This window comes from Lagenorhynchus albirostris, chromosome 2 (genome assembly GCF_949774975.1).
Source record: "Lagenorhynchus albirostris chromosome 2, mLagAlb1.1, whole genome shotgun sequence".
Lineage (NCBI taxonomy): Eukaryota > Metazoa > Chordata > Mammalia > Artiodactyla > Delphinidae > Lagenorhynchus > Lagenorhynchus albirostris.
In genome coordinates this window covers 39,384,057-39,410,687 of record NC_083096.1, presented here as the reverse complement: position 1 = coordinate 39,410,687, position 26,631 = coordinate 39,384,057, and the positions used below count along the sequence as shown (strand labels likewise).

At 43.4% G+C, this 26,631-nt stretch overlaps 1 protein-coding gene across 2 annotated transcripts in view; it reads left to right on the top strand.

The window, feature by feature from the left end:
• Positions 1-1,578: 1,578 nt before the first annotated feature.
• KCNH1 (potassium voltage-gated channel subfamily H member 1) overlaps positions 1,579-26,631 on the top strand; it is a 409,184-nt gene continuing 384,131 nt past the window's right edge. For both annotated transcript variants that reach the window (XM_060130812.1, XM_060130802.1), the window contains exon 1: positions 1,579-1,657. In XM_060130812.1, coding sequence (XP_059986795.1) covers positions 1,579-1,657 — 79 coding nt within the window. The remainder of the gene's footprint in view (positions 1,658-26,631) is intronic.

The following is a 26,631-nucleotide window of genomic DNA, read 5'->3' as shown; positions in this document are numbered from 1 at the left end:
GTCACTCTAATGATGACGTCTGACCTTGGTGTAGTACTTCACAATTTAGAGTGTTGTCCCCTACATAATTACGTTTGATCTTCACAGCAACTCGAGAGATTGCTGGGCAAGAATTAGTTCCTCTGTTTTGGAGATGAATAAACTTGAGATGGTATCTGCAATACATTAGGATGCGTCAGGATGGTTAACCCAGACAACTGAGGTTGCACAGTTATTTTCCTCGTACATTCTTGTGTAGACTGTTGGTTGCCCCAGCCTGGAACTGACTAGAATACTATCAACTCATTCTTTTTGTGGGGCATTTCTTTAGTCTCTGATCACACACCCTCTGGGGACACATAGTGAAAAGACAGATAAAGCCTATGTGCAAGTAGAAATCTCCCCAAACTGGTGAACAAACTTGTCTGAGCTCCTGCCCAGAAACCTTGGGTTGATGTGATTCTTATAACAGGAGGCAGATGTGAAGACCAGCACATCATCCTCAGCAGGGTGGCCCACCCATCAGGCCAAGGCTGTGCTTTTTAATTGATGTAAAATGTCCGGGGAAGCTGCCCCCCCATGCCCGCCCACCCCCCAGCATTTGCCCTCAGAGAGAAGCCCCCCTGTTTATATGTTTGTCAGACACACTGTTCCTGTGTCCTAACGTCACACACTGATCATAGCAGGTTGTGCTTCAGCTAAAAAAAAAAAAAAAAAAAAAAGTTCTGTATATATACATGTATCTTCTTGGTCTTTTAGTAAAATATTCTCTGGATAAGAGTGGAAATCAAGTCAGTCAGCAAGCAAACTTGTCAAACGTCTGGAGCCTGCATTTTTGCCTTTGGTTATCTTTAAAAACAAACCAAGACAGCTCTTCTGGAGCTCACACAGTCACTCTGCAACTCTGACCGCTTACAGTGCTTCATTAATTAGTGGTCAAACCACTGGCTTCAGAAACCTGGTGGGGCAACTTTCACAACTGAGGCTAAGAAATCCTAGGGGCCAGCAGGAAGGTGTTCTAAGAGCCTCAGAGGTTCCAAGGGCTCCTGCCTGAAACGGAGCAAACGAAGAGAGGTACAGCATCATGCTCCCCCTCGACTCCGTGCGACATCGTTGGGAATTAACCCACTGAGACAGCTGTTCCTCTGTCCTCCTCTCCATCCAGCCCAAGACGCTTTCTGAACACGTTTCCCGTCCGTGTCCAGAGGGTGGCGCTGCCCGCCCAGCCTTGGCCCTCCGCCGCGTTCGGCTTCCCAGCCGCTGCGGGAGCGCCCCGCTAGGTCTCCAGCAGGCCGTCGGGGGGCACGCGCCCGGTAGGGGGCGCTGCGGACCCGGGCGCGGCGGCTCCCTCCGCCCACCCGGAGGCGGCTGCAGCGAGGCGAGCCCAGCGCGAGTGCAGTGCGAGGCGGGCCGCGGGGAGGGAGGCGCGAAGAGGGCGCTAGGGCGGCAGCCGGTGGGAGCCGCCGCCCCTGCCCGGCCGGGTCCCCGTGGGGCGCATGGGGCGCTTCGAGCCGGGATCGCTCGCGGGCCCCGCGCCCAGCTTGCTGCTGTCCTGAGAAGCTGCGCCGGGACGCCCCCAGACCCCGAGCTGCCGGGAGGATGACCATGGCCGGTGGCAGGAAGGGACTGGTGGCCCCGCAAAACACGTTTCTGGAGAATATTGTCCGGCGGTCCAATGGTAAGAGATGCATTCGGATTTGTTACCCCTGCTTTTTATCTGTGCCTTTATTGCAGACGCCTCCCGCCGCTCGGCGCCAGCAGATGCAGCAGAACCCCGGGGCTCTGATGGGAGCCGCGGCGCGGGCGCTGGGGGCTGCCTCCCGGGGGCTAGGAGAGGTGGGCAGGGCAGGGCGGGGTCTGATGGGCCCCCATCCCAAGAGGAGAGCTCTCCTGGGGTCGCTTTTTGGGCCTTTCTCGCACCTTCTCGGTCTCATCTGCAGGGAGTGTGACTGTTGATGAGCAAAGTACTGGGAAAAGTGATGGGAAGCTGGTCTCATTAGGAACGGCAGCGCGTTCCCCCATCGGTACTGCCCGCCCCTCCACTTAGGCTCTCTGGGTTCTCTGGCCGTTCCCCACGGCGCCGCCTCTACCGGGAGAGAGCCCCAGTAGAGACCCGCGACTCCGAGTCCCGGCCCCCGAGGGATGGGAGGATGCGGCTGCTTCCACCTTCCATCCAGGCAGCTGAAAAGTACGAATGTAGGAACGTGGGAACCTAGGGACGGGCTGCAGGCTGCCCGATTCCACCTCCTCAGCCACCCAACCCTCCGAGGTTAAGTGAAGTCTCCTGAGGGGCAGGGTTTCCTGGACTCAGGTGGAAAGCGGAGGGCACAAATGCAGAGCTGGCCAAGTGGTCACAGGTACAAACCTGTCGTCGATCCTCTCTTCCAAACCACAGCAGTGTTTTATGTCTATAATTCTTGCTCCCCTATACATTCCCAAACTCACCAAACCTGTAAATGTATCTATTATTCAATAAGGTAGCGCTCCCAGATCCTCTCTTTCCTAGCGGCTTTAAGACGGCATGAAGCGGTGGGAGGCGAGAGTCCCAGGAGCAGAGATGGAATGGAAACATTTCAAAAGCCTTTAGTACCCACAGCAAAGCTTCCTGGCGAAAGCACTTACAGAGCAAACAGCAACCCAGCAGTTGGAAGGTGCAATGCACACCCGTTCATCAAAGGGCTAAAATGAAAGAGGACAAGCCTAGAGATGCTCTTTACAGGCTCCTGGACCACTCTCATTCCAGAGACAGATGACATTCTATTAGGAGGAGGTGAAGAGCCAACTCAGGAAATGGGCTTTAAAAATGTGTAAATATCACCATTACCGAGCCTTAAGGAGCTTGTGTTAAAACTATGTGCTTCTATTGGGATTTAGTTAGGAATTCAGGGGAAGGGCATGAAAGTGACTTATGCTACTAGGAAATACTCTTTAATTTAAAAAGTGATCTAAGTTTATCTTATAATAAAAAACTTAGCAACTAGGATAGCAAATCGTCATGTATTATTCAAGTACTTACAAAAATGATCATTTATCGTGTGACTTGAAGAATTTTGGGTCAATCACCTTTCCTTTCAAGGACTTCCTCACTCAAACTAAGGTGGCTTTTAGAACAAGGTCACAGCCATTACCTGGGGAGGGAAGGGGATGATAATTACTACATGAACAGCCACAATGAACCCTTCTGCCATGAAAAAGCTGGAGCTGTTCGTGGCTTAAGTAAAAATCACCATCTAAGAGTTAATTTGCTGTGATTGCTTTGTTGTTGGCCTGTTGAGGGAGATGAAGAGAGTCTTGCTATTTGGGGATCCCATTGCCAGTGACATAAACTTTCTCAGAAATATCAATGACAATTCCATGTTTTAGTGAAGAGGCAGTGTTCTTTAAGTTAGAGGTGAAACTGCATCTAACATTTACCTTATTCTGTTTTTGAGTGGAGAGAGTGGCAAGAGAATCTTAAACGTAGCAATCACAAGGTTCCTTAGGCTTGCCGGAGGAATTTAAGAATCCTGGAGCTAATACCACAATAAAATAATAAAAACCATGAATTCTGGAGCTGACACAATTGCAAAAAATCCTGGAGCTGAGAAGGCAGAATACCTTCTAGCTTAGTTGATCTTCTTGGACACCCCCCTTCCCCCCACTGTAAGCAGGCATAGACTGTCAGTAGAATAAGTGCCTGGCAGCGTTGTTAGCACTGGCCTTTTAATTTCAGCACCAGTTCCAACAGCTGGACTCTGATTAACCAACCAACCAAACAACATCAACAACAAAACCAAAACATCTTGGGAGGAGAGGTGGATGAACATTTAAAATGATCTATTGTTTCAGAAAGACTGTGATCTTGAAATGTGGGATTTAAGTTTTTAGTGACCCCTTTCATTGGATTTCCTGAACCCAAAGAGAAAAAACAATTTGGACTCTTGGAAATATCACAGTATCTATAAGCATTATGTTATTTTACTGTGATGGAAAAAAATCTATTTAAAAATATTGATTGTCTCCTAAAATCCACCAGCCCCTTTTTTGGGGGGGGCATTAAAGTGTTTAAATAGCATTTTACCTTAAAATAACAATACTTTATTTATTTATTATCTTTATTGGAATATAATTGCCTTACAGTGGTGTGTTAGTTTCTGCTTTATAACAAAGTGAATCAGCTATATGTATACATATATCCCCATATCTCCTCCCTCTTGCGTCTCCCTCCCACCCTCCCTATCCCACCCCTCTAGGTGGTCACAAAGCGCCCAGCTGATCTCCCTGTGCTATGCGGCTGCTTCCCACTAGCTATCAGTTTTACATTTGGTAGTATATATAAGTCCATGCCACTCTTTCACTTCATCCCAGCTTACCCTTCCCCCTTCTCATGTCCTCAAATCCATTCTCTACGCCTTCATCTTTATTCCTGTCCCGCCCCTAGGTTCTTCAGAACCTATTTTTTTTTAATTTTAGATTCCATATATATGTGTTAGCATACGGTATTTGTTTTTTTCTTTCTGACTTACTTCACTCTGTATGACAGACTCTAGGTCCATCCACCTCACTACAAATAACTCAATTTCACTTCTTTTTATGGCTGAGTAATATTCCATTGGATATATGTGCCACATCTTCTTTATCCATTCATCTGTCAATGGACACTTAGGTTGCTTCCATGTCCTGGCTATTGTAAATAGAGCAAAATAGCAATACTTTCTGATCATTTTATTGGGTATTTTCTCCTAGTGGCCCTATGCAGTATTATTGTTCCTCTTTTACAGATCAAAAAACTGAGTCCCAATAATATTAAGTGACTTATTGAAAGTGGCAGGCAGACAGTGCCTGAGGCAGTTCTTTAGAGGGGATCATTCATCCTTCTTGTAGCATCATTGTTTCTCCAGCCATTATGACTTAGCCTGTGGAACTGTTTTTATCATCCTTAAAAAAAACTCTCATTATATGCTAATGGATAATAGAACTGGATTTTTTCTGGGGCATTTGAATATCTGGTGTCTGGGAAATCATCAGACTGTCAGCTGAGACAGATCTTAGGTGCTCTGTCATCTGCCTTTCCTTCTCTATCATTGTATAAATGAAGAAATGAAAGCAAGTACACTTTCTCAAATACTTAAGGGCAGAACTGATGAGACCCTAAGCTCCTTGACCCCAGCATCACGTTCCTTATGGTACACCATGAAACGACCTTCCTTGTGTTACCATTATTTTCTCTAGAGGAGCACAGTTTCCCAGTGGAGATTAAATAAAATGTTATAACAACAGGAACAGCAGCCATTTTGGCTAACAGCCATGCCACCACATCCAAACACAATAATAGGGCAAAGGAGAAGCTAATTCTGTTTCAAGGAAGGACAATATTTTCACCTTTGTCAATGGTTTAGCTGGAGCCATAGGGAGGATAACGGCACTTATCTGTGCACCCGTTGTAAGGTACTAAGCTCCTTTTCATGGAACATCCCTTTGATACTCATAAGCCAGCAAAGGAGATGCAGTGTCTCCATTTTGGATTTCAGGAACTAAGAATCCTCAGGTTAAGTAATTTACCTACAGCTGGTTAGTAAGAGGCAGAGTTAGAAAAAGGCAGTTAGAGGCAGCTCAGGGAGCAGTCAGCAGTCGTTACTGGTTTGTTCATTCAACAAAGATTTATTGAGCATGCTTATTGGACACTGGGGATATAGTGGAAAACAAGAAATCCTCCTTACCCTTAGTAAGTTACATTCTATTGAATCTTGGTCCAAGGATCCTGCCCCTATTCCACAATGTTACCTGGCTGCAACTCTTATTTAAACCTGACGTTGTATTTTGAAAAAAGTTTAAAAGATTACTGGTCTTGGTGGGACTAAAATCTAGTTTAACTTTCTTTGATATATTCTGAAACCATTTGAAGGTGCGATTTGATAATTATCTTTTTTTTTTTTTTGCATAGTTGTAAGTAATCAGCAGGAACAATTAGCACCCTAGATGGGGTTTGATTTTGCTTATGATCGTTTCAGATCCTTCTATGGACTTCATGGCCACATAGGCAAAGCCAGCCTGTTTCTCTTTATATTCATGGTTGGAAAGTGTTATTCCAGAATATTTTTTGATGGTTGCTTAAATCGGTAGGCACTTACTGTCAGAATGCTCACTGAAGCAAAGAGATCTGTCTTAGGAAGGCTGGCAGGCCTCCGTGCCAGGAAACTACAAAAATATTACCCTAAATGGTCCCATTCTAGGCGGAACATATGTTTTAGTGTTCGGAAACCTATATCAAACAATGGTAGGTGTCAGTTAAGAACCCATGCGTGTTAGCAGGAGTGAAGCACAACACATTCTGGCACAGATTTATGTACATGTGTAATTTACAGATTGCTAAATCAGCTGTGTTTTTGTAACAGTTAAGTTGGTTCAGGTTGTTGATGTTAAGTAGTTAGCAAACAGGGTGAGAGCCACGGGTAATGTTGTGTCTCAGAGAGGGGCTGAGCCGTGGGAATATTTATAAAACAGAACACTGGTTAAAATCCATTGTTACTCTGAGTGGGCAATGGGTGATAATCTGGATTACTACCAGTTCAACAGAACTTGTTTTTTTCTTGTAATATGTTCTAAGATGACCTTCAACCCTGGCTCCGCTGTCTTTCTCTGAAAGAGTCACAAGTTTAATCTGTTGACTGACATTGGCTGGGGGATTGAGAGGAGGAAGCCTTGTGATTTAACGTAAGGCAACAAGGTTTCTAAACTCCGTGATTTTTATAAAATCCATATATTTTAATAATCTGTCATAAAAGAGTAGATGCATTTGAGGAACACTGCGGTAAATGGAATCTTTGGCTTCGCTCTTTCCAGCACCAGCTCTTCATTTATGATTGGGCTTCCTTTGGCATGGTTTCTTCAGCATTACCTTGAAGCTCCTCAATTCGTCCCTTCCTCTTTATTTTTTGTTAGATAGTTAATGGCTTGTAAATGAACATTTAAAACACACTTTAGTTATTTATTCAAAGAAGCCCTTTATGTAAAGTGAGGATCTGCTTTATGCATTCAGGGTATTTGGACCAGGGTTGTAGTTGTTTTTTTCTCTTTAAGTGGTTACACCTATAACTGGTGAGAAAGAGAAATAGAATCACAGAATCTTAGGTCTGAAGGGACATACTTTGCAAGTCCTTTTCCAGTGTTTGAATCTTCTGCAGAGCATCCCTCCCATTCACTTTTCTTTCTTAAGCAACTGTAATTGTGAACCGGTTTCTTCCCCTCCCTTCCCTCCTTCCCTCCTTCCCTTCCTCCTTCTTTCTTTTTATCGTCATTGTCTGATCTCACCAAAATCTGCCCTCTTACAGAAACTGCTCATTCCAAGTCTGCCCTGTGGAACAAAACCTAGCCCACTCCTCTTTCCACCTGAAAACCATCTTTTCGGTAGTTTAATAACAGTTATCTTGTCTCCATTCCTCTCCCTTGTTTTTATAAAACCTTTTTTATTGTTTAATACCATAATAAAAAAGCACACAAAATAATTTTGTGCAGCTTAACACATTTGTATAAAGTAAACACTGTGCTGTTGCCACGTAAGTGACATCTTGCCAACTCTCCAGAATCCCTGGGACCCTTCCTGTCCCCAACTCTGTTACTCTGTTATGGTGATCATAATTTCCTCATAATTTTCCCCCATATTTTTACCACCTTGTTTTGCATTCCTGGACACTACGGTTTATTTTTGTCTGTTTTTGAGCTCTATATGTGTGGGACCATACAGCACGGATCCTTTGTCAGTTGGAGATTCATCCCTGTCGTTGCATGTACTGTCATCGGCTCATTTTCACTGCATAGTACTTTATGGTATGACCGTACCACACATTGTATTTATCCATTCTGCTGTTGATGGTCACGTGTTGCTTTGTAAACTGGCCCCCTTACAGGGATGGCAAGGAGAGACGGAAGAAAGAGGCAGACCACTCCAGATTGGTAGGTGGCAGGTTTAATAAGCAAGGGAACTTACTTACCAGGCATGTCGTGGGCACTGCAAGACGAGTAGATCTCTGCACCCACCTGCCAAAACTGAAAGTTTAAATAGAGGCCTTAACTGGGTTAAGTCAGGTATTCAGTCTACATGGTCTCAACAACACCTTCCTCTCTCCTTGGAACCGCTCCTACTGTGGGAGTGGTGGGCAGAGTGTACATTCCAAGGACAGGGGAGGGGGTGAGGAGTCTCTGATTGCCTGGGTCCGGTTCAAGGGTCAACTAGCGGTCACGTCCTCTCGCTGACCTCCTCCAACAACGTGTGAGTCGTTACCAGATTTTTGCTATTATTGATGCTACAAATATTCTTGCTACAAATATGTCTTTTGGGCATATATTGGGTGTGCACTCTCACTAGCAGTGTAGGAGAGTTTTCATCATTCCACAACATACCCTTGCCAATACTTGCTATTTTCTCCTTAATAATGGCATTGCCCAAACAATCTAGTAACCAGTAAAACAGAGTCACTTAGGGTGATGTTAGTAGTGAGCACATGATCAAAATGAAATGAAAACAGAACTTGCCCTTGTCCTTTGGGAGGCTTCACTATCTACTGTGTATTTAAATGTTATTACAGTGTGAATTCCCTCACCGTAATGGTAAATGATATGACAGACTTGCACAGTTAGAACTGTGTGCAAAGGACACATGCAAGTGTGTGTGTGTGTGTGTGTGTGTGTTTGTGTTTGGGAGACTCATTTTCTTAAATTGAGAAGCCTTGCGGACATATTGTGTAAGAATTGTGAGCTGGAAGTGAGAAGGGACTAGGAGGTGAATGACATGTTTATTTTAGTGAAAGAAATAAAACAAAATGACTGAAGGAGGGGTGCCGATTTCATGGAGGAATCAAAAAATCAAAGACAAATTAAAATGAAAAGCCAAGAATAGCTTATGGTTCGGTTTCATAGACACGGCAGACCTCCTTTGTGCCACATACTGTGCGAGAGACTGGGACTCGCAAAAGTGACTGAGATGTTTGTGAAGTTGGGGCTCATTGAGGAGCGCGTGATGAAGATCGACGTGCATTGCAAACTTGCCAAAAATTTAAGAGACGCTATGCCAATTCAATACTCACCACACATTTTTTTTTCCGTTGTAAACATCTCACCCCAAATGATTCTGAGATTTTATATCTATTTAATTTTTTTGTGAGATTGGATATGGGATAACCAGATCCCTTACGTTGACTTAAAGGGGAAGATTGCAGGATGTGTGAAGCTTTGTTTTGCTGTGGTGGAAGTTTTCTTAACAACCTCTCACTCCTCTGGGATGTCCCATTGCCCTGTCTTCTTTGGCACGAGGTTTTGGGTTGCTTACCCATTGCTGTGCCTTTCCAGCCTTTCCTAGATGCTGGAATTTGTTTGATGCCCTGGCTGTTCTCTGTGCAAGTGCAGTCTTGCTGAACAGATTGCAGTTTGGCCAACTTCCGTGTCTCCCTCAGTTCTCCTGGTCTCGGCTCTAACAGTCATGTGTGGCTGTTAAGGACAAAACTACTTAGCTCTTCTGATTGGATATTAGAGAATTATGCCAATTATCAGAATTGGTTTGCTTACTCATCCTAAGATTGTTCATTCTGTCAATTAAAATGACAACTCTTTTGATTAGTCCTATGTTGCATAAAACTGATGTTCTGAAATTAACAGAGTCAATCCTGTAATTATTAATGTTAACAATTAACCGAGAGTGCCTCAAGGCTCTCATTTCTCATAGCTTCTTAAAGGGTCTATGATGACATCAGGTGCTTCTATAAAGAAGAGGGATGGCCTCTTGTTACTTCCTTCTTCCCTTAAAGCAATGATGTAGGCACCCGCCACCAGCATTCTCAGAGGGCTGGAGTCAGCATTTGAAAGATGATGCTATTTTGGCAAATTTCACCAATATTTGTCTCCTGCTTAACTTAGGTTTCTATTAAGAGTGAATTTGGAAAGCATATTTTAGAGTAGAGCTTTATCACTATGGCAAAGAAAATGGAATTGAGGGATAAAACTAGATTTATTTCATCTACATGGGTTTCTAAGCTTACATTTTCTTTACTTTTGTTTCCTCTCAGCATTATTGGGACCGAATTGATTAGAGTTCCATGCTGCAATCTTTAAGTTGTTCTTTGAGTGTCTACAAGGGCCAGTGCACTGCTTACCTTCTCTGTGCCTCCCTCGGGCCATTCTCTTCTCTTCTGTAACCTGTTCTGCATCCTGGGAGGCTGAGACACACGGCTTATGTCAATAGACTCCCTTGCTTCCTGGATGGCTTCACAGCACCATGAGATGGGGAAGGAGGGGTGGGAGTTTGTAGTATTTATTCTCCTCGTTTCCTCTCTGCAGGGTCATCATTGTAGCCTATCTGTTTTACCTTGATTAAAGGTTAAATCTGCAGATTGCTCTCTTTGGGTTTGGGTAAACCCTCAAAATTTGTAACTGTTACTAACCCTGGGGGTCCTGCCGTCCCTGAAGTTTTCCTCCATGGTGTGCTGGGGCAGGTGCAGCCGGCTGGTACTACCTCTCAAGATCTGGTTATGCCCATCTTTTCCCTATTCCTGGTTCAGGGACTTCATCTTGATAGCTTGAACTCTGCCATGTGGGAGTATTCACACCTCAGAAATTGGCAAATGGTATAAATCGGGGATTTTTCTCCCCCAGAGAGTTATACTAGTTGTAAACACCAATTATAATTATTGGTTAAAACCATGACCTTGCACAGATTAAACAGCCTTTCTCACATGTGCGCCTGGCTGTGAGCCAAAGGTTCTGCATGTGTCATCTCCTCTCATCTCACTATGACTCTGCTGTGGGCACTCTCACTGTTCCCACTGCAGAAACTCAGGTTTAATAAAGAGATTAAGTAAATTGCCTTTGGTTAACTTCTAGTGGTAGAATCTCTAGGAACTTGTTAGGAATGCAAATTCTTGGGCCATACCTTATATCTAGTGAATCAGAAACTTGGGGGATGGGGCCCTGTTACCTGGGTTTTACTCAGTCCTCCAGGCAATTGTGGTGGATGTTGCAGTTGCAGGACTACTGCTTCCGAGCCAACCCCATGCGTCTCTTTACTTGAGGGGTAACTACGTGGCTGCCAGGGTGTATGGATGGAGGAAGGCGTGTGTTCGAGGGTGAGTGGTTTTTTTCTCTATAGACTTTCAACTGGTTTCCCAGTTTTTGCTCAGATCTCATTCCTGCCTCAGGTAGTAGCTACTAGCATTTCAAGGTCCTGAGTCTCATTAAGCCCCCTCCCTGTCTAGCTCCCTTTGGAATTTTAAAATTGGCTTCTTCTGCTGCACATCATCCTCCATCTACTTTTCATCTTCCAGAAACTGAGCTCATGCCTGCTGGTGACTTTTGTTGTTGTGTGTATATCTCTTGAATTTCTCAGCTATCATTCATGAATGAGGAAGTAAATGCATGTGCTCAATCTGCCATTTTGAAACAATCATTGGTAGCGTTAAAAGACGAAGGAGAGGGCTTCCCTGGTGGCGCAGTGGTTGAGAGTCCGCCTGCCGATGCAGGGGACACGGGTTCGTGCCCGGCCCGGGAAGATCCCACATGCCGCGGAGCGGCTGGGCCCGTGAGCCGTGGCCGCTGAGCCTGCGCGTCCGGAGCCCGTGCTTCGCAACGGGAGAGGCCACAACAGTGAGAGGCACGCGTACCGCAAAAAGAAAAAAGGAAAAAAAAAAAAAAAAAAGACGAAGGAGGTCCTAAATTCTAGTCATTCTCGTTCTGTCAGGTAAAATTCCCCCGGATGCCTTTCCCACCTGGCTAGACCATCCAGGGATAGTGCTCCTGCCCAGCTTCACTCACTGTGCCACCTTTCTCCGTTATTCTTGTCAAACGATAAAACTAAAGCAATTTAGTAACGACTTCGATGTCCTTTATTTAAGGGAAAACAATCCATGGACTGGGGGAGTGCAGGGCCTTACCAGCCGTGGAACACTCTTCCCGAGGGATCTGAGGCAGGAGCGGGTTTTTTTTTTTTTTTTTTTTTTTTTTGCGGTACGCGGGCCTCCCATTGTTGTGGCCTCTCCTGTTGCGGAGCACAGGCTCCGGACGCGCAGGCTCAGCGGCCATGGCTCACGGGCCCAGCCGCTCCGCGGCATGTGGGATCTTCCCGGACCGGGGTACGAACCCGTGTCCCCTGCATCGGCAGGCGGACTCTCAACCAGTGCGCCAGGAGCGGGTTTTATAGAGTATTAGGAGAGGCATCTCAGAGCCGGGGCACGTTTGCCTGGGAGGTTGGGGATTTCCTTCGCAGGCTAGCCGGTCCTGCTTTCCAGCTCCGGCGTTGGAGGATTGTGACCAGCGTTAGGTTTCCTTGACAGTGAGTTGTTTCCCATAAGTGCAGGCTGACTTAGGTTGAGGTCTGTGATGTGGGCCACTGGAGTGGCCTCTGTTTCGTGGGTCCTGATACAGGAATTAACTTTGTCATTCTCTCCCCCAGCTTCACAATGCCCGCCTCTCACTTGTCTCTAGCAGTGCCTTCTCTTTGAATGTTCTGGTTTTCTTCTCTCTCTGTATCTCCCTCTGGGTCTCAGTCTCTCCTGTACCGTCTCCGAGGGTCTTGAGCTCTCTCCTCACTCACTCTCTGGGTCTTGCTGTGGGTCTCTTACTCTGCAGTGTCCTCTTCAGCTCTGCCTCATGCTCTGTTGCCCGCCCCCCCCAGGCTCCATGCCTCTCCATCCCCTCCCCTCTTCTCTCCTTTCCTCATCTCTGTGTCTTCCTGTTTGTCTCTACCCATTGCTGCTTGCCCTGCCGCTGACTGCCTCTTTTGCTGCCATCTGTCTTTATCAGTCTCTGTCTGTCATCTCTTTCCATCTGTCACTGTTGCTGTCTGTCTTTGTAGTCTCTGCCTCCACCTCTCCATCTCTGCCCCTCTCTTGTCTGTCCAGTGCTCCCCTCACGTTGCCTCAGTCTCTACTCTTTTGTGTATCTGTCCGAGGTTCCCATTTCTCTTCCAAGATGGCCTTTCTCCACCTACTCACCAGCATTGCGCCTGGTCAGCTCTGCCGACTTCTCAGCTTCAGGGTTTAGTTTTTGTTCTGGAGAGAGAATCTGATTGGCCCAGCTCTGACTGTGGGTTGTTTGGCCAGTTGTCCACTCCTGGTCTACTCTGCTGTGTCTGGGTCCTGGATGGGGGAGCACGATGTGGAGTTATGTGATATACAGATAAAGCTAGGCAGGGAAGTTGGGTAGAGCTTTCCAGTGGACAGAAGTGTCCCCTGCACTCCTGTAATGCCTGGGACAAAGTAGATACTCAAATATTTGTTGCATTAAACTAAGCTGCTCTGAGATTCCTTCCATCCACCCTGATGCTATGCCCTGTCCTCACTGAGCCCATTTGCCATGAAAGTGTTAAAATAATACAGGAGGTAAATGTAAAACTAACCTTAAAAAATCTTTTTCTAGTACCATTCAATATTTTTATATTGCTTACTTTAAGCCACTTTTTTTTTAGTTCTGGAAATGAAATTTTTGTGTTATTCATTGATGGTCTAGGAGTTTTGTTTAAAGTGCATATAATATGTACAGATGTGTGTTAAGAAATTATTATGACTATAAAAATGAGAATAAAACACCTGGTTGACTAATCTATTGCACCACTTTTTAGCACTTGATCAGACAAATAAATGTTTCTTAGCAGTAATTCAACATATCATTGACCTCTTATTAAGTAAAATATCATTGAGTAATGAAAACGTCTATTTCATGTATATTCTCATTGGCTTCCATTCTGCTTGTGAAACGAATTCATCTGTTTTTATTGTTTTTACGCGGGCCTCTCACTGTTGTGGCCTCTCCCGTTGTGGAGCACAGGCTCCGGATACACAGGCTCAGCGGCCATGGCTCACGCACGGGCCCAGCCGCTCCACGACATGTGGGATCTTCCCGGACTGGGGCACGAACCCACATCCCCTGCATCGGCAGGCGGACTCTCAACCACTGCGCCACCAGGGAAGCCCCTGTTTTTATAGTTTTAAAATCCTTTAATTTGATGCTGAATGAAGATGGAAGTCAGACTTTTGAAACCACATACTTAGGGGTAACTACCCAGTCAATGAAGTGTTTGAATTTGCTTTTGAAATTGAAATGTCTCTCCCCATTGCAATTTACTGACTTAATCAAAATGTATTTATGTAGGATATTAAAATCAGAGACAAAGCAAACACCTATTAAATCTCTTGGGAGTTCAGTTTGTCTAGCGCAAAGATTGGGCCGTTGACAATTTGGAAGAGTCATTTTCATGGAATTTTATTGTTGAAAAGCCACAATAGAGCCACAAAATGACTTTTGCTGATATTAAGATTTTAGATGTACCAAACTGACTTCGCTTCTTCTCATCCCATCCTCTCCATTCTCCCAAATATTACCAAATCTTTTGATCTGTCTTTTTGTTTCAAAATTTTATTGATTCATTCATTTAGCAACCACATTCCATGCGTGTGTGACTGAGGCCCTTGGCAGTGAAATATTAGTGTTTCTTAATTAGAGGCAGGGCCAGGACTTCTAACTCACAATCCCATTCTCTTTTCACTGCATGCATTTTACATGAAAGAATGAAAGCATTAATTGGAAAGCACTTTGGTGTCATTGGGGTCCATTGTCGTCCTCTGCCCTCTCATACTTTTGTTGTTTAGAAGGAGTGAGCCTGTAAGTGAAGGGTGAGGTGATCTAAGCCACTAATTACCACGGGCCAAAGTCCCCCCCATAATGTCACTTGAGGTGCGATGGAAAGACCCATCCCCATCTGCCTCCCCCACCCACCATATGTCAACACCTTCAACATTAGGGATTCTGGGCATCAGGTTAAGCATTATTCTGTCCCTGGGGTCCTGTCTTAAAATTCAAACCTTCTGAGAGAGGTGATACTTTAATCACTAACAGCTAACTCTGAATTTGTTTATAAGACAGTGTTTTTCCACAATGGGAGAAATAAGTTGATCTAAGTGACAGAAAGCTCAGAAAAGAGAGAAAAGTACAGAAAGAGGAGATGAAGTATCCCAAACTTAATCTGCTTCACAATCTTGCTTAAGCCAGCTCTTCACTATATTGTAAACATTGTTGACATATAACATACAAATGGCAAAATCCTCTAGTAACTGTAGATAAAAGATGACTAGTGCCCAAGGAGAATCTAAAGACCAGTTGTCATTTCTAATTGAGTCCAGAATTTTTTTGGCTACTAACATTTCAGAAACAATCCAGGGGAGATTGCAATTTGTGTGAGTTAATAATAAAGATGATGATGATGTCAATGACAATGGTAACATCAGGTATGCCTGGTACTGTTCTAAGTGCATTCATTCATTCATTCAACCAACACTCATTCAGTACTACTTCCTATGTGTAAGGCACTGTTCTAGATGTTGGGCATTCAGTGGTGAAAGGAAAAAAAAAGGCACTCTCCCTCATGAAGCTTGCATTCTACCAGGGAGGCAAATAATAAGCAAACAAGTAGATGTATAACATGTCAGATGGTGTAAAGTGATTGGAGAAAGTAAGGGAAAAGGAAACACGTGTTGTCAGGTGGAGTTTTTTTTTTTTTTAATTAGTTGATTCATTGGATAGCTATAGGAAAGGGACTAACAATTGGCAAATATGCTAAGAGTCCTACATTTGGTTAGGTGTTTTTTGTTTTTATAAAAATTAATTTCTGGTATGGATTTTATTTAGGTTCAGGTAAATAAAATCATTGTTTCCTGGTCTTCGTCTAGTGCTTATATACATACCTCTTGTCCTCTTCATTTATCTCAATCAGTCTTGTATTGTTCTAAAAGAAAAAAAAAATATTTTTACTCAAACCTGCTTTTTGTAAGAGCGCTGATATCCTTAGTAAATCCATAACACTGAAAGTGTCATGAGGATGTGTTCTCTTCTAAGAAAAATATCCCGAGTTATTAGAAGCATATTGTGAAATATTTACTGTAGCCCTCTAAATAATCGGTGTTGGCAGGGAACAATAAAGTTGTGTGAACGGCTCGCTGAATGTAGCTTTTATCTGTGTAATTGCCCAAACTGAGTCACTTTTCTAAGTCATTGCTTTAGTTAGTTTCTCCTTTGTTAGTTGTGGTAATTATGATGAAAAGCAATTTTCTAATAATTTCTTTTTAGACTATCTCTGTGTTATGCTTTATGGGCAAATGGTAGGTTTGGGATGATTTTACATCTGACTACCGCCGTGTGGTTTGGCTCATACCCCATCCTCCAAAGAAACTTTACATGCTTGGGGGAGGGGACTCTTTCAAATGTTTAGAGAATGTTTGTTTTATTCTACTAACTGGAGGAAAACGGGTGTGTGGGCTGAGAACGGTTGAATTTAGGAAGCCTTACATTTAATTGCGTGCAGTCTGACAGCTAAAGACCCTCAGGGAGTAAAAAGGCATCAGAGGGAGACTGTAGAATCTGGTTAATTTGCATCAAAGGCCTGGAGCCAATGGGAACTTTCAGACGAGAGCCAATGAATAAATTATGTCTCCTTCCTCAAGCAAGGGCAGCCAGGTTGAACCCCCATGTTTTACTGAACAATGTGGAAGAGACTTGATCAATTCAGAAAATATGAATTTGGAGGCAGGCTTAGTGCTTCAGATGGGCCACTGGCTGATTGGAAGTTACACATTCTACCTGAAAAACCTGTATATGTGTACACACACACACACACACACACACACACACAAGATATGTATGTATATGTCAAGAGCATATATCTTACCTGAATTTTATTGATTCCAAAGACAGATTTAGGCATTTTCTGTATACATAAGTGGACACACCAATATATGATTTATCGCTACTGTAGAATCCCTTGACAATACAGTACTTTTTTTTTCGGTACGCGGGCCTCCCACTGTTGTGGCGTCTCCCATTGCGGAGCACAGGCTCTGGACGCGCAGGCTCAGCGGTCATGGCTCACGGGCCCAGTCGCTCCGCGGCATGTGGGATCTTCCCGGACCGGGGCACGAACCCGTGTCCCCTGAATCGGCAGGCAGACTCTCAACCACTGTGCCACCAGGGAAGCCCAGTACAGTACATTTTTACATTAATACTGTACATCACATCCTGTCTCCAAATCCAAACAATTCCACTGAGCAAAAGCCAGATACAACACGGTTCACCTGAGATGTGAGTATCACGTCCCACTGAGTCGAGTTTAGAAGGTGTTTCTGCTATTTTTAAAGTGACCCAGGCTCTACAGAGTCCAGCGTTTGGAGAAGTGATGTTTCAAGGTGAGGGCTGGTTGATGACTCCACATGGGTGTGAAGCTTGCCAGGTTGCAGAGGTGTCTTCCTTTCGTTCTTTGTTATGAGCCCAATTACTTAGAGCATCAGATTTTATTACTGCCAGAAGCATGGAGATCTTCTAGTTTGCCCCCATCGAGACTCACAGAGCTGAAGTGACTAACCCACACAGCTCATCGGGGCAACACTGCCACTAGAACCCAGCTTGTCATTGTCCCCATTGTTACTCTTTCACATGGTGCTCTGGGAACCTAGGGGATAGCTGAGGAATGGTGGATTAATAAGGTGGCTCTTACCCCTCATTCTTCCACTGACTTTCTTTGTTGACTGGGTTCCTTGGTGCTTCTCCATGTCCTCTCAGGGCCTTTTTCTTACTAGGTGGCCTCTGCTTGTAGAGTCTCCATATGGCCTCTCCACTGGCTGGACTTCTCACCTGGCAGCTCAGGGCTCCCAAGAGTACAGAAGCAGAAGCTGCTGGACCTTAATGCTTATGGGATTGGAGTGACATCCATTCTACTGCAGTCTGTTGATTGGAGCATATCACAGACCCACCTAGTTTTAAGGGGGCAATAGAAAAGCGTGAATGCAGGGAGGCACAGTTTATCGGGGGCTACCAGTATAATCTCAACTGTTTATAGTGATGCTTTTTTTTAAATAAATTAATTTTATTTATTTATTTTTGGCTGTGTTGGGTCTTCCTTGCTGAGCACGGGCTTTCTCTAGTTGTGGCGAGCAGGGGCTACTCTTCGTTGCAGTGTGGGCTTCTCATTGCGGTGGCTTCTCTTGTTGCAAAGCACAGGCTCTAGGCGTGGGGGCTTCAGTAGTTGTGGCACACGGGCTCAGTAGTTGTGGCTTTCAGGCTCTAGAGAGCAGGCTCAGTAGTTGTGGTGCATGGGCTTAGCTGCTCTGCGGCATGTGGGATCTTCCCAGACCAGGGCTCGAACCTGTGTCCCCTGAATTGGCAGGTGGATTCTTAACCACTGCGCCACCATGGAAGTCCTATAGTGATGCTTTGACTGTACCAGCTACCATTGAGTCAAGGGCCTGAGACATGTAAGGGGTTGGTCTTTCTAAAAAACTTTTTTTTAAAAAAGAAGAGAGAAAGTGAAAAGGTCTGACAAAGCACTAGTAGTGTTCTAGAAGGGATTGTATTGTCTCTTTTTCTGTAGGTATTTTGTGAAGACTGTCACCAGTGTGATTCAGTAGTGCCAGGAGGCAGGAGAGCAGATGCTTTCTCAGTACCCTTTGGAGTATTAGAGGTTTGCTCCTTGTTCATGTGTCAGAGCCCATTTTATCCTCATTGGAGACTGGCTGAAGGAGCCAGAAGAAGGTCAAAATACAGCATCAGCTTTTTTTTACTGTTAAACTAGATTAGAGAACATAGCAGTGCTATCTGTCTCCTTCCTCAGGCCTAGGCGTTGGCTTCTAGGCTGTGAGTTACTGACCTACAACTAGGCCAAGAATCTGACGGCAGAGGGCTGGCAGGGCCTGTCGCAAGTAGGTTCTGAGTGTCATAAGGAGACAAGTAGCTCAAGCCCTCCCTCTCTTCTCCCACCACACTGGGGCTCAGGCTAGTTTGAGAGGCCAAGACACACAGAGTGGACACCTCTTGCTCTTAGTATGCCTACTGATAGCTTGATGACTCTACTTAGGGAGGTATAAGTGAGGGGGAGGGAGAAAGGGGTCGAAAGTATTCATTACAACATTTCTTTCTAGCGAAATGCCCAGGTGTGGAAGGGTAAGTGTTGCCTTCATAAAAGCCCTTTACTAAAGTAGAGCTTGATAGAGTTACTGTATTCTGCCTAAACTAGAGTCCCAGAGTACTACCAAGGACTCTGAAGGCGTCTCAGAATTTGTGAGCTCTGGTTCTGCTGATTCTGTTAAAGATTATTGCAGAATGTCATACAGTTAAGAACGTTGGCTTTGGCGCTTGTGATGGTTAATTTTATGCGTCAACTTAACTGGGCCAAGGGATGCCCAGATATTTGGTTAAACATTATTGTGAGTGTTTCTGTGAGGGTGTTTTTAGATGAGTTTAGCATTTAAATGAGTAGACTGAGGAAAGCAGATTGCTCTCCCTAATGTGGGTGGGCCTCATCCGATCAGTTGAAGGCCCGAATAGAACGAAAATCTGACCCACTCCCAAATAAGAGGGAATTCCTCCTGCCTTACTGCTTTTGAGCTGGGACATTGGTTTTTTTTTTTTTTCTTGCCTTTGCGTTTGAACTGAAACACTGGCTCTTCCTTGGTCTTGAGCCTGCCAGCTTTCAGACTGGAACTTATACCATCAGTTCTCTGGGTTCTCAGGCCTTCGGACTCAAACTGGAAGTATACCACTGGCTCTCTAGGGTCTCCAACTTGCCAACTATAGACTTTGGGACTTGTCAGCCTCCACACGCACCAATTCCTTATAGGAAATCTCTGTCTGTCTTTCTGTCTCTGTCTCTCTATATATGTCTATATATATCTCCTATTGGTTCTGTTTCTCTGAGTAACCTTGACTAATACAGTGTTAGATGTGAGACAGTACCTGCTCTATTAGATGTGTGATGTAGGAAAAGTTCCTTTGATTTTCTAAGCCCTCTTATAAGATCTATAAAAATGTGTTAATACTAGTGCCTGCCCACCTGACAGATGAGTATTAATACATGTGGTCTTGGTGGTGGTGATGCTGTCTTCATAGATGAAGAATGTTAGATATCCTAACATTTCTCAGTTTAAAATCTTCAAATCTCTGAGATCCAGATCTGGCCAATTCTTTTTGTTTGTTTTCGAGTTTTTTTCTTGGCCGCGGCCTGTGGCTTATGGGATTTTAGTTTCCTGACCAGGGATTGAACCTGGGCCCTCAGCAGTGAAAGCGTGGAGTCCTAACCACTGGACCGCCAGGGAATTCCCCAGATCTGGCCAATTCTGATGCAGTCTTAGGAGATTACGTTATTTTTTTTGATATTTTGTCCATGCAGTGGGTTACTTTCCCAATTGTTTTGTTTGGCTTCAAAATAAGTTTTCATTTACTGAGCTTGGAAATAGTAAATAATCTGAGTCATTTATGGTTGGATGTGGAATGCACATCTCTCCATTTGGCTAGAAGATCTGTGTCACTTCACTAGAGCCCTCTTAGTTGGCATTCTTAACCAGCAGGAATATAGCCAGCTGCCTGGAGGAATGAAGGAGCCTTGGCTCAACAAAGTTGCTGTCATGGAGTCCTTGCACCAGAATTTATGCACTGTTTTCAGGAGATTCCCACTTTCTGAGCCTGTCTATTCTCATGACAGATACACTTCTGGAGGAATGATGGCAAATTGACTCAGACCCACCTAGGTCCACTTCTTTATTTTATTTAACAGATCTTATCTCTCCCTCACAAGCTCCTACCCCACTGACCAGCAAGGGGAAATTAGTTAGTGGGGGGACTCTGAACCTCCCAGTTAGTATCTCAAGCTCTTCCAGTTTAGGTAGTCTTTTGGGGCAACTCGGTTTGTGTTCAGATGCCGATTCTACCCACCCCATATGCTTCTCTCCACATGGTGTGTGTGGTGGAGGCAGGCACTTGCGTCACCTCTGGGACCTCAGATCCCCAGATTCAAGGCCTTATTTCCCCCCACTATTTCTTTGGATCTCTGGCAATGGCCGCTGGTCGCTGGGTGACCAGTTGATCTGTGGGGCTCAAGTCTGCAGTTGGTGAACTTATGTTCTGTTCTTTGGATCGAACAGAACTTGGTGCTCTGCCCCAACTCAGCATATATTCTCTTTCTGTGTGTGTGTGTGTGTGTGTGTGTGTGTGTGTGTGTGTGTGTGTATGTGTATATGTAACTTGACCTAATCGAGGCTCTCACTGGCCCTGATAGTTTCCTGAACCCTCAAATTAATCTTAGGCTTGGGCAGTTTGACATGCAGCATTTGTCTACATGGTCACCCCACTCCACTCTGATAACCATCTGCTTAGGCAACTACAGCAGCAGTGGGACAGTTGGAACCTTCTGGATCCTTTCCAGACCCCATAGGAGCTGAGGGAGGCTCAGGAGTGCTGACAGGACCAGCACCTTTGAGTCACCAGTGTGGTGGTCTCTCCCACCCCTGAGTCTCAAATGGAGATCCAGACACAACATCTCCTCTCTCCTCCTCCTCTCCTGTCCTTCCTCCTCTTCTATCATTGTGTGGAAGGAGGACTGCTCTAGAAATAGGTTGGCACACTAAATTTTAAGAAGTAAGAGGTGATAGTTTACAAGAGAGAGAAGAGACGAAACATTGGAAAGATAGACAGGAGAACCCAAGCATTTAGAGGAGGAACAATTCATTCCACCCACGTCAGTATTTCCTGGGGGCATCATTGTATATTACAAGGAAGAATCATAATATAGGATGACAATAATGGTAATGGTAACTCACAAAGGTCTCATTATACTTAGCATTTTTACAGGAGGGCACATCAATCTAATGTGTTGCAAAGATTTTCATAGAAATGGTCTGATCTTAGTACTTAGTGGAATAAGAAGGAGACTATGTAATATAATGATTAAAAGTACGGATTTTGAAGTCAGATAGACCAGGTTCAAATCCCAAATGTACCCTGCTGTAACTATGTCCTTAGAGAGTTTTTTCATGAGTAAAATGATAAAGTCCATGACACTTCATTCAGTAAAGTAATACCACCTCACAAAGATTGTTATAAAGGTTAAAAAAAACCCTACTTTGGTATATGATAAAGTACTTAGTACAGAGCCTGGCACAGAGTAAATTTCAGTGAATGGTACCCATTCTCATCAATACCTGGAATATCACCTATGTAGAATCCCTTAGTTCTTGATGATATGTGATGTTATGGTATTTGTATGGGTAGCCCCCAATTTACAAATCCAGAGATTGTGCTCTGGAATGTAATTTATAGATTACTTATTTATATCTTATTAATTGAAGAGAATCAAGAATATGCCCTTTTCCCGCCAACCAGAGCAGGGTACACATGCGGGTGCTAGGGATGGGGTAGGGAATGGGGAAGAATTTCTAAATGCTTGGGTTCTCTGGTATTAGAAGGAAATGTGTTTGTGACTGGAACTAGAATTCTTTCCTTCATTCACTCCAAGTCCTTGGATAAAGAGGGAATTCTTTTGTTTTCTCCCAAGGCATATTGTTTAATTAATTTGTTTGTTTGTTCAATTGAAGAATAGTTAATTTACAATATTGTGTTAGTTTTTGGTGTACAGCAAAGTGATTCAGTTATACATACATATATAAATACAATTTTTCATATTCTTTTCCATTATAGTTTATTACAGGATAGTTGGAATATAGTTCCCTGTGCTATACAGTAGGACCTTGTTTATGTAATTTATTTAGAGTAGTTTGTACCTGTTAATCCCAAACTCCTAATTTATCCTTCCCTCCCATCTTTTCCCTTTGGTTCCCATAAGTTTGTTTTCTATGTCTACGAGTCTGTTTCGGTTTTGTAAATAAGTTAATTTGTATCATATTTGAGGTTCGACATACAAGTGATTTCATATGATATTTGTCTTTTTCTGTCTGACTTACTTCATTTAGTATGATAATCTCTAGGTCCATCCATGTTGCTGCAATGGCATTATTTCATTCCTTTTTTTGGTAACTGAGTAATATTCCTGTGTGTGTGTGTGTGTGTGTGTGTGTGTGTGTGTGTGTGTGTGTACACCACATCTTCTTTATCCATTCGTCTGTCAGTGGACACTTAGGTTGCTTCCGTGTCTCGGCTATTGTAAATAGTGCTGCTGTGAACATTGAGGTGCATGTATATATCCAGAGAAAACTCTAATTCAAAAGAGGGAATTCTTAGCCCTTCTATCACATAGTGAGTAAGGAGTCTTGCTATTTGGAAGCTATAATTTCTTGCTTGGGTTAGCAATGAAAGGAAACTCTTTTGGAATTTTATTCTATGATGAGAAATCCCCTAAGTGGATGATCAATATTTCTACTGCACTTCCTGTTCTTTGTTTCCTTTCTAAAGTCAAAGAAAATGCTAGTGGACTTGGTTTTTCCCAGATAAGGCTGTAATATGCATCCCGGGAACAGTGGCAATGCTTGAGGAACAATCAATACCTTTAAAAGATGACCAGAATACTTTTATGAGAAATTACGTGATATCTGGAGCTTGAAATATATCCTGTTCTAATTTTTTTAGCAACTGAAAAATTTAAGCAATAAGTTAATCTTTTCTGATTAAATTCATTAAAAATTAAGAATATACTTATTTTTATCAAAGTAGTATATGTTCATGGTTAAAAATATCAAACTGAAAAGCTTATAAAGAAAAACAGTCATCCTATGCCTTGTCCTTTCACCCATCCTGCTCACCAGAGGCCACATTTTCTAATTTTAGCTGTTTCTTCTCATAGTTTCTGCCAGGTCTCTAAATAACATGCATTATAGCTATTTCCAGATTTATCAATTTTAGGTATTATCTGTTGACTTCTGTTAATTTATTTGAGCTTTTAGCTTACTTTATCTACTTCCTACCCCTCCTCCTAATACAATTATATTACTCCCTTATTGATTATCTTTGCAGCTTTAAGCGAAATATTTATACCTTTCTTTTTACTGTATCAGCTCTAGATACCATCTCATGATTGTTTTCTCTTCTCTCTCTAAGCTTATCATTTGTATTTTTGCAGTGTTAGAATTGATGTGGTTATTCAGATACTTACAGTTAAATATTCCATGCTTTGACCTGTTTTTATTTTTGACATCTTTATTAGAGTATAATTGCTTTACAATGTTTTGTTAGTTTCTGCTGTATAACAAAGTGAATCAGCTATACGTATACATATATCACCATATACCCTCCCACTTGCATCTCCCTCCCACCCTCCCTATCCCACCCCTCCGGTCACAAAGCACTGAGCTGATCTCCTTGTGCTATGCGGTTGCTTCCCACTAGCTATCTGTTTTACATTTGGTAGTGTATATATGTCCATGCCACTCTCTCACTTCATCCCATCTTGCCCTTCCCCCTCCCCGTGTCCTCAAGTCCATTCTCTACGTCTGCATCTTTATTCCTGTCCTGCCCCTAGGTTCTTCAGAACCATTTTTTTTTTTTAGATTCTATATATGTGTTAGCATACAGTATTTGTTTTTCTCTTTCTGACTTACTTCACTCTGTATGACAGACTCTAGGTCCATTCACCTCACTACAAATAACTCAATTTCATTTCTTTTTATGGCTGAGTAATATTCCATTGTATATATGTGCCACATCTTCTTTATCCATTCATCTGTCAATGGACACTTAGGTTGCTTCCATGTCCTGCCTATTGTACATAGAGCTGCAATGAACATTGTGGTACATGACACTTTTTGAATTATGGTTTTCTCAGGGTATATGCCCAGTAATGGGATTGCTGAGTCGTATGGTAGTTCTATTTTTAGTTTTTTAAGGAACCTCCGTACTGCTCTCCATAGTGGCTGTATCAATTTACATTCCCACTAACAGTGCAAGAGTGTTCGCTTTTCTCCACACCCTCTCCAGCATTTATTGTTTCTAGATTTTTTGATGATGGCCATTCTGACTGATGTGAGGTGATACCTCACTGCAGTTTTGATTTGCATTTCTCTAATGATTAGTGATCTTGAGCATTCTTTCATGTGTCTTTTGGCTATCTGTATATCTTCTTTGGAGAAATGTCCGTTTAGGTCTTCTGCACATTTTTGGATTGGGTTGTTTGTTGTTTTGATATTGAGCTGCACGAGCTGCTTGTAAATTTTGGAGATTAATTCTTTGTCAGTTGCTTCATTTGGAAATATTTTCTCCCATTCTGAGGGTTGTCTTTTCATCTTGTTTATAGTTTCCTTTGCTATGCAAAAGCTTTTAAGTTTCATCAGGTCCATTTGTTTATTTATTTTATTATTATTATTTTTTTGCTGTACGTGGGCCTCTCGCTGTTGTGGCCTCTCCTGTTGTGGAGCACAGGCTCCGGATGCGCAGGCCCCGTGGCCATGGCTCACGGGCCTAGCCACTCTGCGGCATGCAGGATCTTCCCTGACTGGGACACGAACCTGCGTCCCCTGCATCGGCAAGCGGACTCTCAACCACTGCGCCACCAGGGAAGCCCCCTATTTTTGTTTATATTTCCATTTCTCTAGGAGGTGGGTCAAAAAGGATCTGGTGTGATTTATGTCATAGAGTGTTCTGCCTATGTTTTCCTCTGAGTTTCATAGTGTCTGGACTTACATTTAGGTCTTTAATCCATTTTGAGTTAATTTTTGTGTATTGTGTTAGGGAGTGTTCTACTTTCATTCTTTTACATGTAGCTGTCCAGTTTTCCCAGCACCACTTATTGAAGAGACTGTCTTTTCTCCATTGTATATTCATGGTTCCTTTATCAAAAATAAGGTGACACTATGTGCGTGGGTTTATCTCTGGGCTTTCTATCCTGTTCCATTGATCTATATTTCTCTTTTTTTATGGTACCAGTACCATACTGTCTTGATTACTGTAGCTTTGTAGTATAGTCTGAATTCAGGGAGCCTGATTCCTCTAGCTCCGTTTTTCTTTCTCAAGATTGCTTTGGCTATTCGGGGTCTTTTGTCTTTCCATACAAATTGTGAAATTTTTTGTTCTAGTTCTGTGAAAAATGCCATTGGTAATTTGATAGGCATTGCATTGAATCTGTAGATTGCTTTGGGTAGTATAGTCATTCTCACAATGTTGATTCTTCCAGTCCAAGTACATGGTATATCTCTCCAGCAGTTTATATCATCTTTACTTTCTCTCATCAGTGTCTTACAGTTTTCTGCATACAGGTGTTTTGCCACCTGAGGTAGGTTTATTCCTAGGCATTTTAATCTTTTTATTGCAATGGTAAATGGGACTGTTTCCTTAATTTCTCTTTCATATTTTTCATCATTAGTGTATAGGAATGCAAGAGAATTCTGTGCATTAATTTTGTATCCTGCTACTTTACCAGATTCATTGATTAGCTCTAGTAGTTTCTGGTAGCGTCTTTAGGATTCTCCATGTATAGTATCATGTCATCTACAAACAGTGACAGCTTTACTTCTCTTTTTCCGATTTGTATTCCTTTTTTTTTTTTTTTTTGAGGTACGCAGGTCTCACTGCTGTGGCCTCTCCCGTTGTGGAGCACAGGCTCCAGACACGCAGGCTCAGCAGCCCTGGCTCACGGGCCCAGCCACTCCACAGCATGTGAGATCTTCCCAGACCGGAGCACGAACCCGTGTCCCCTGCATCGGCAGGCGGACTCTCAACCACTGCGCCACCAGGGAAGCCCTGTATTCCTTTTATTTCTTTTTCTTCTTTGATTGCTGTGGCTAAAACTTCCAAAACTATGTTGATTAATAGTGGTGAGAGTGGGCAGCCTTGTCTTGTTCCTGATCTTAGTGGAAATGGTTTCAGTTTTTCACCATTGAGAATGATGTTGGCTGTTGGTTTGTCATATATGGCCTCTATTATGTTGAGCTA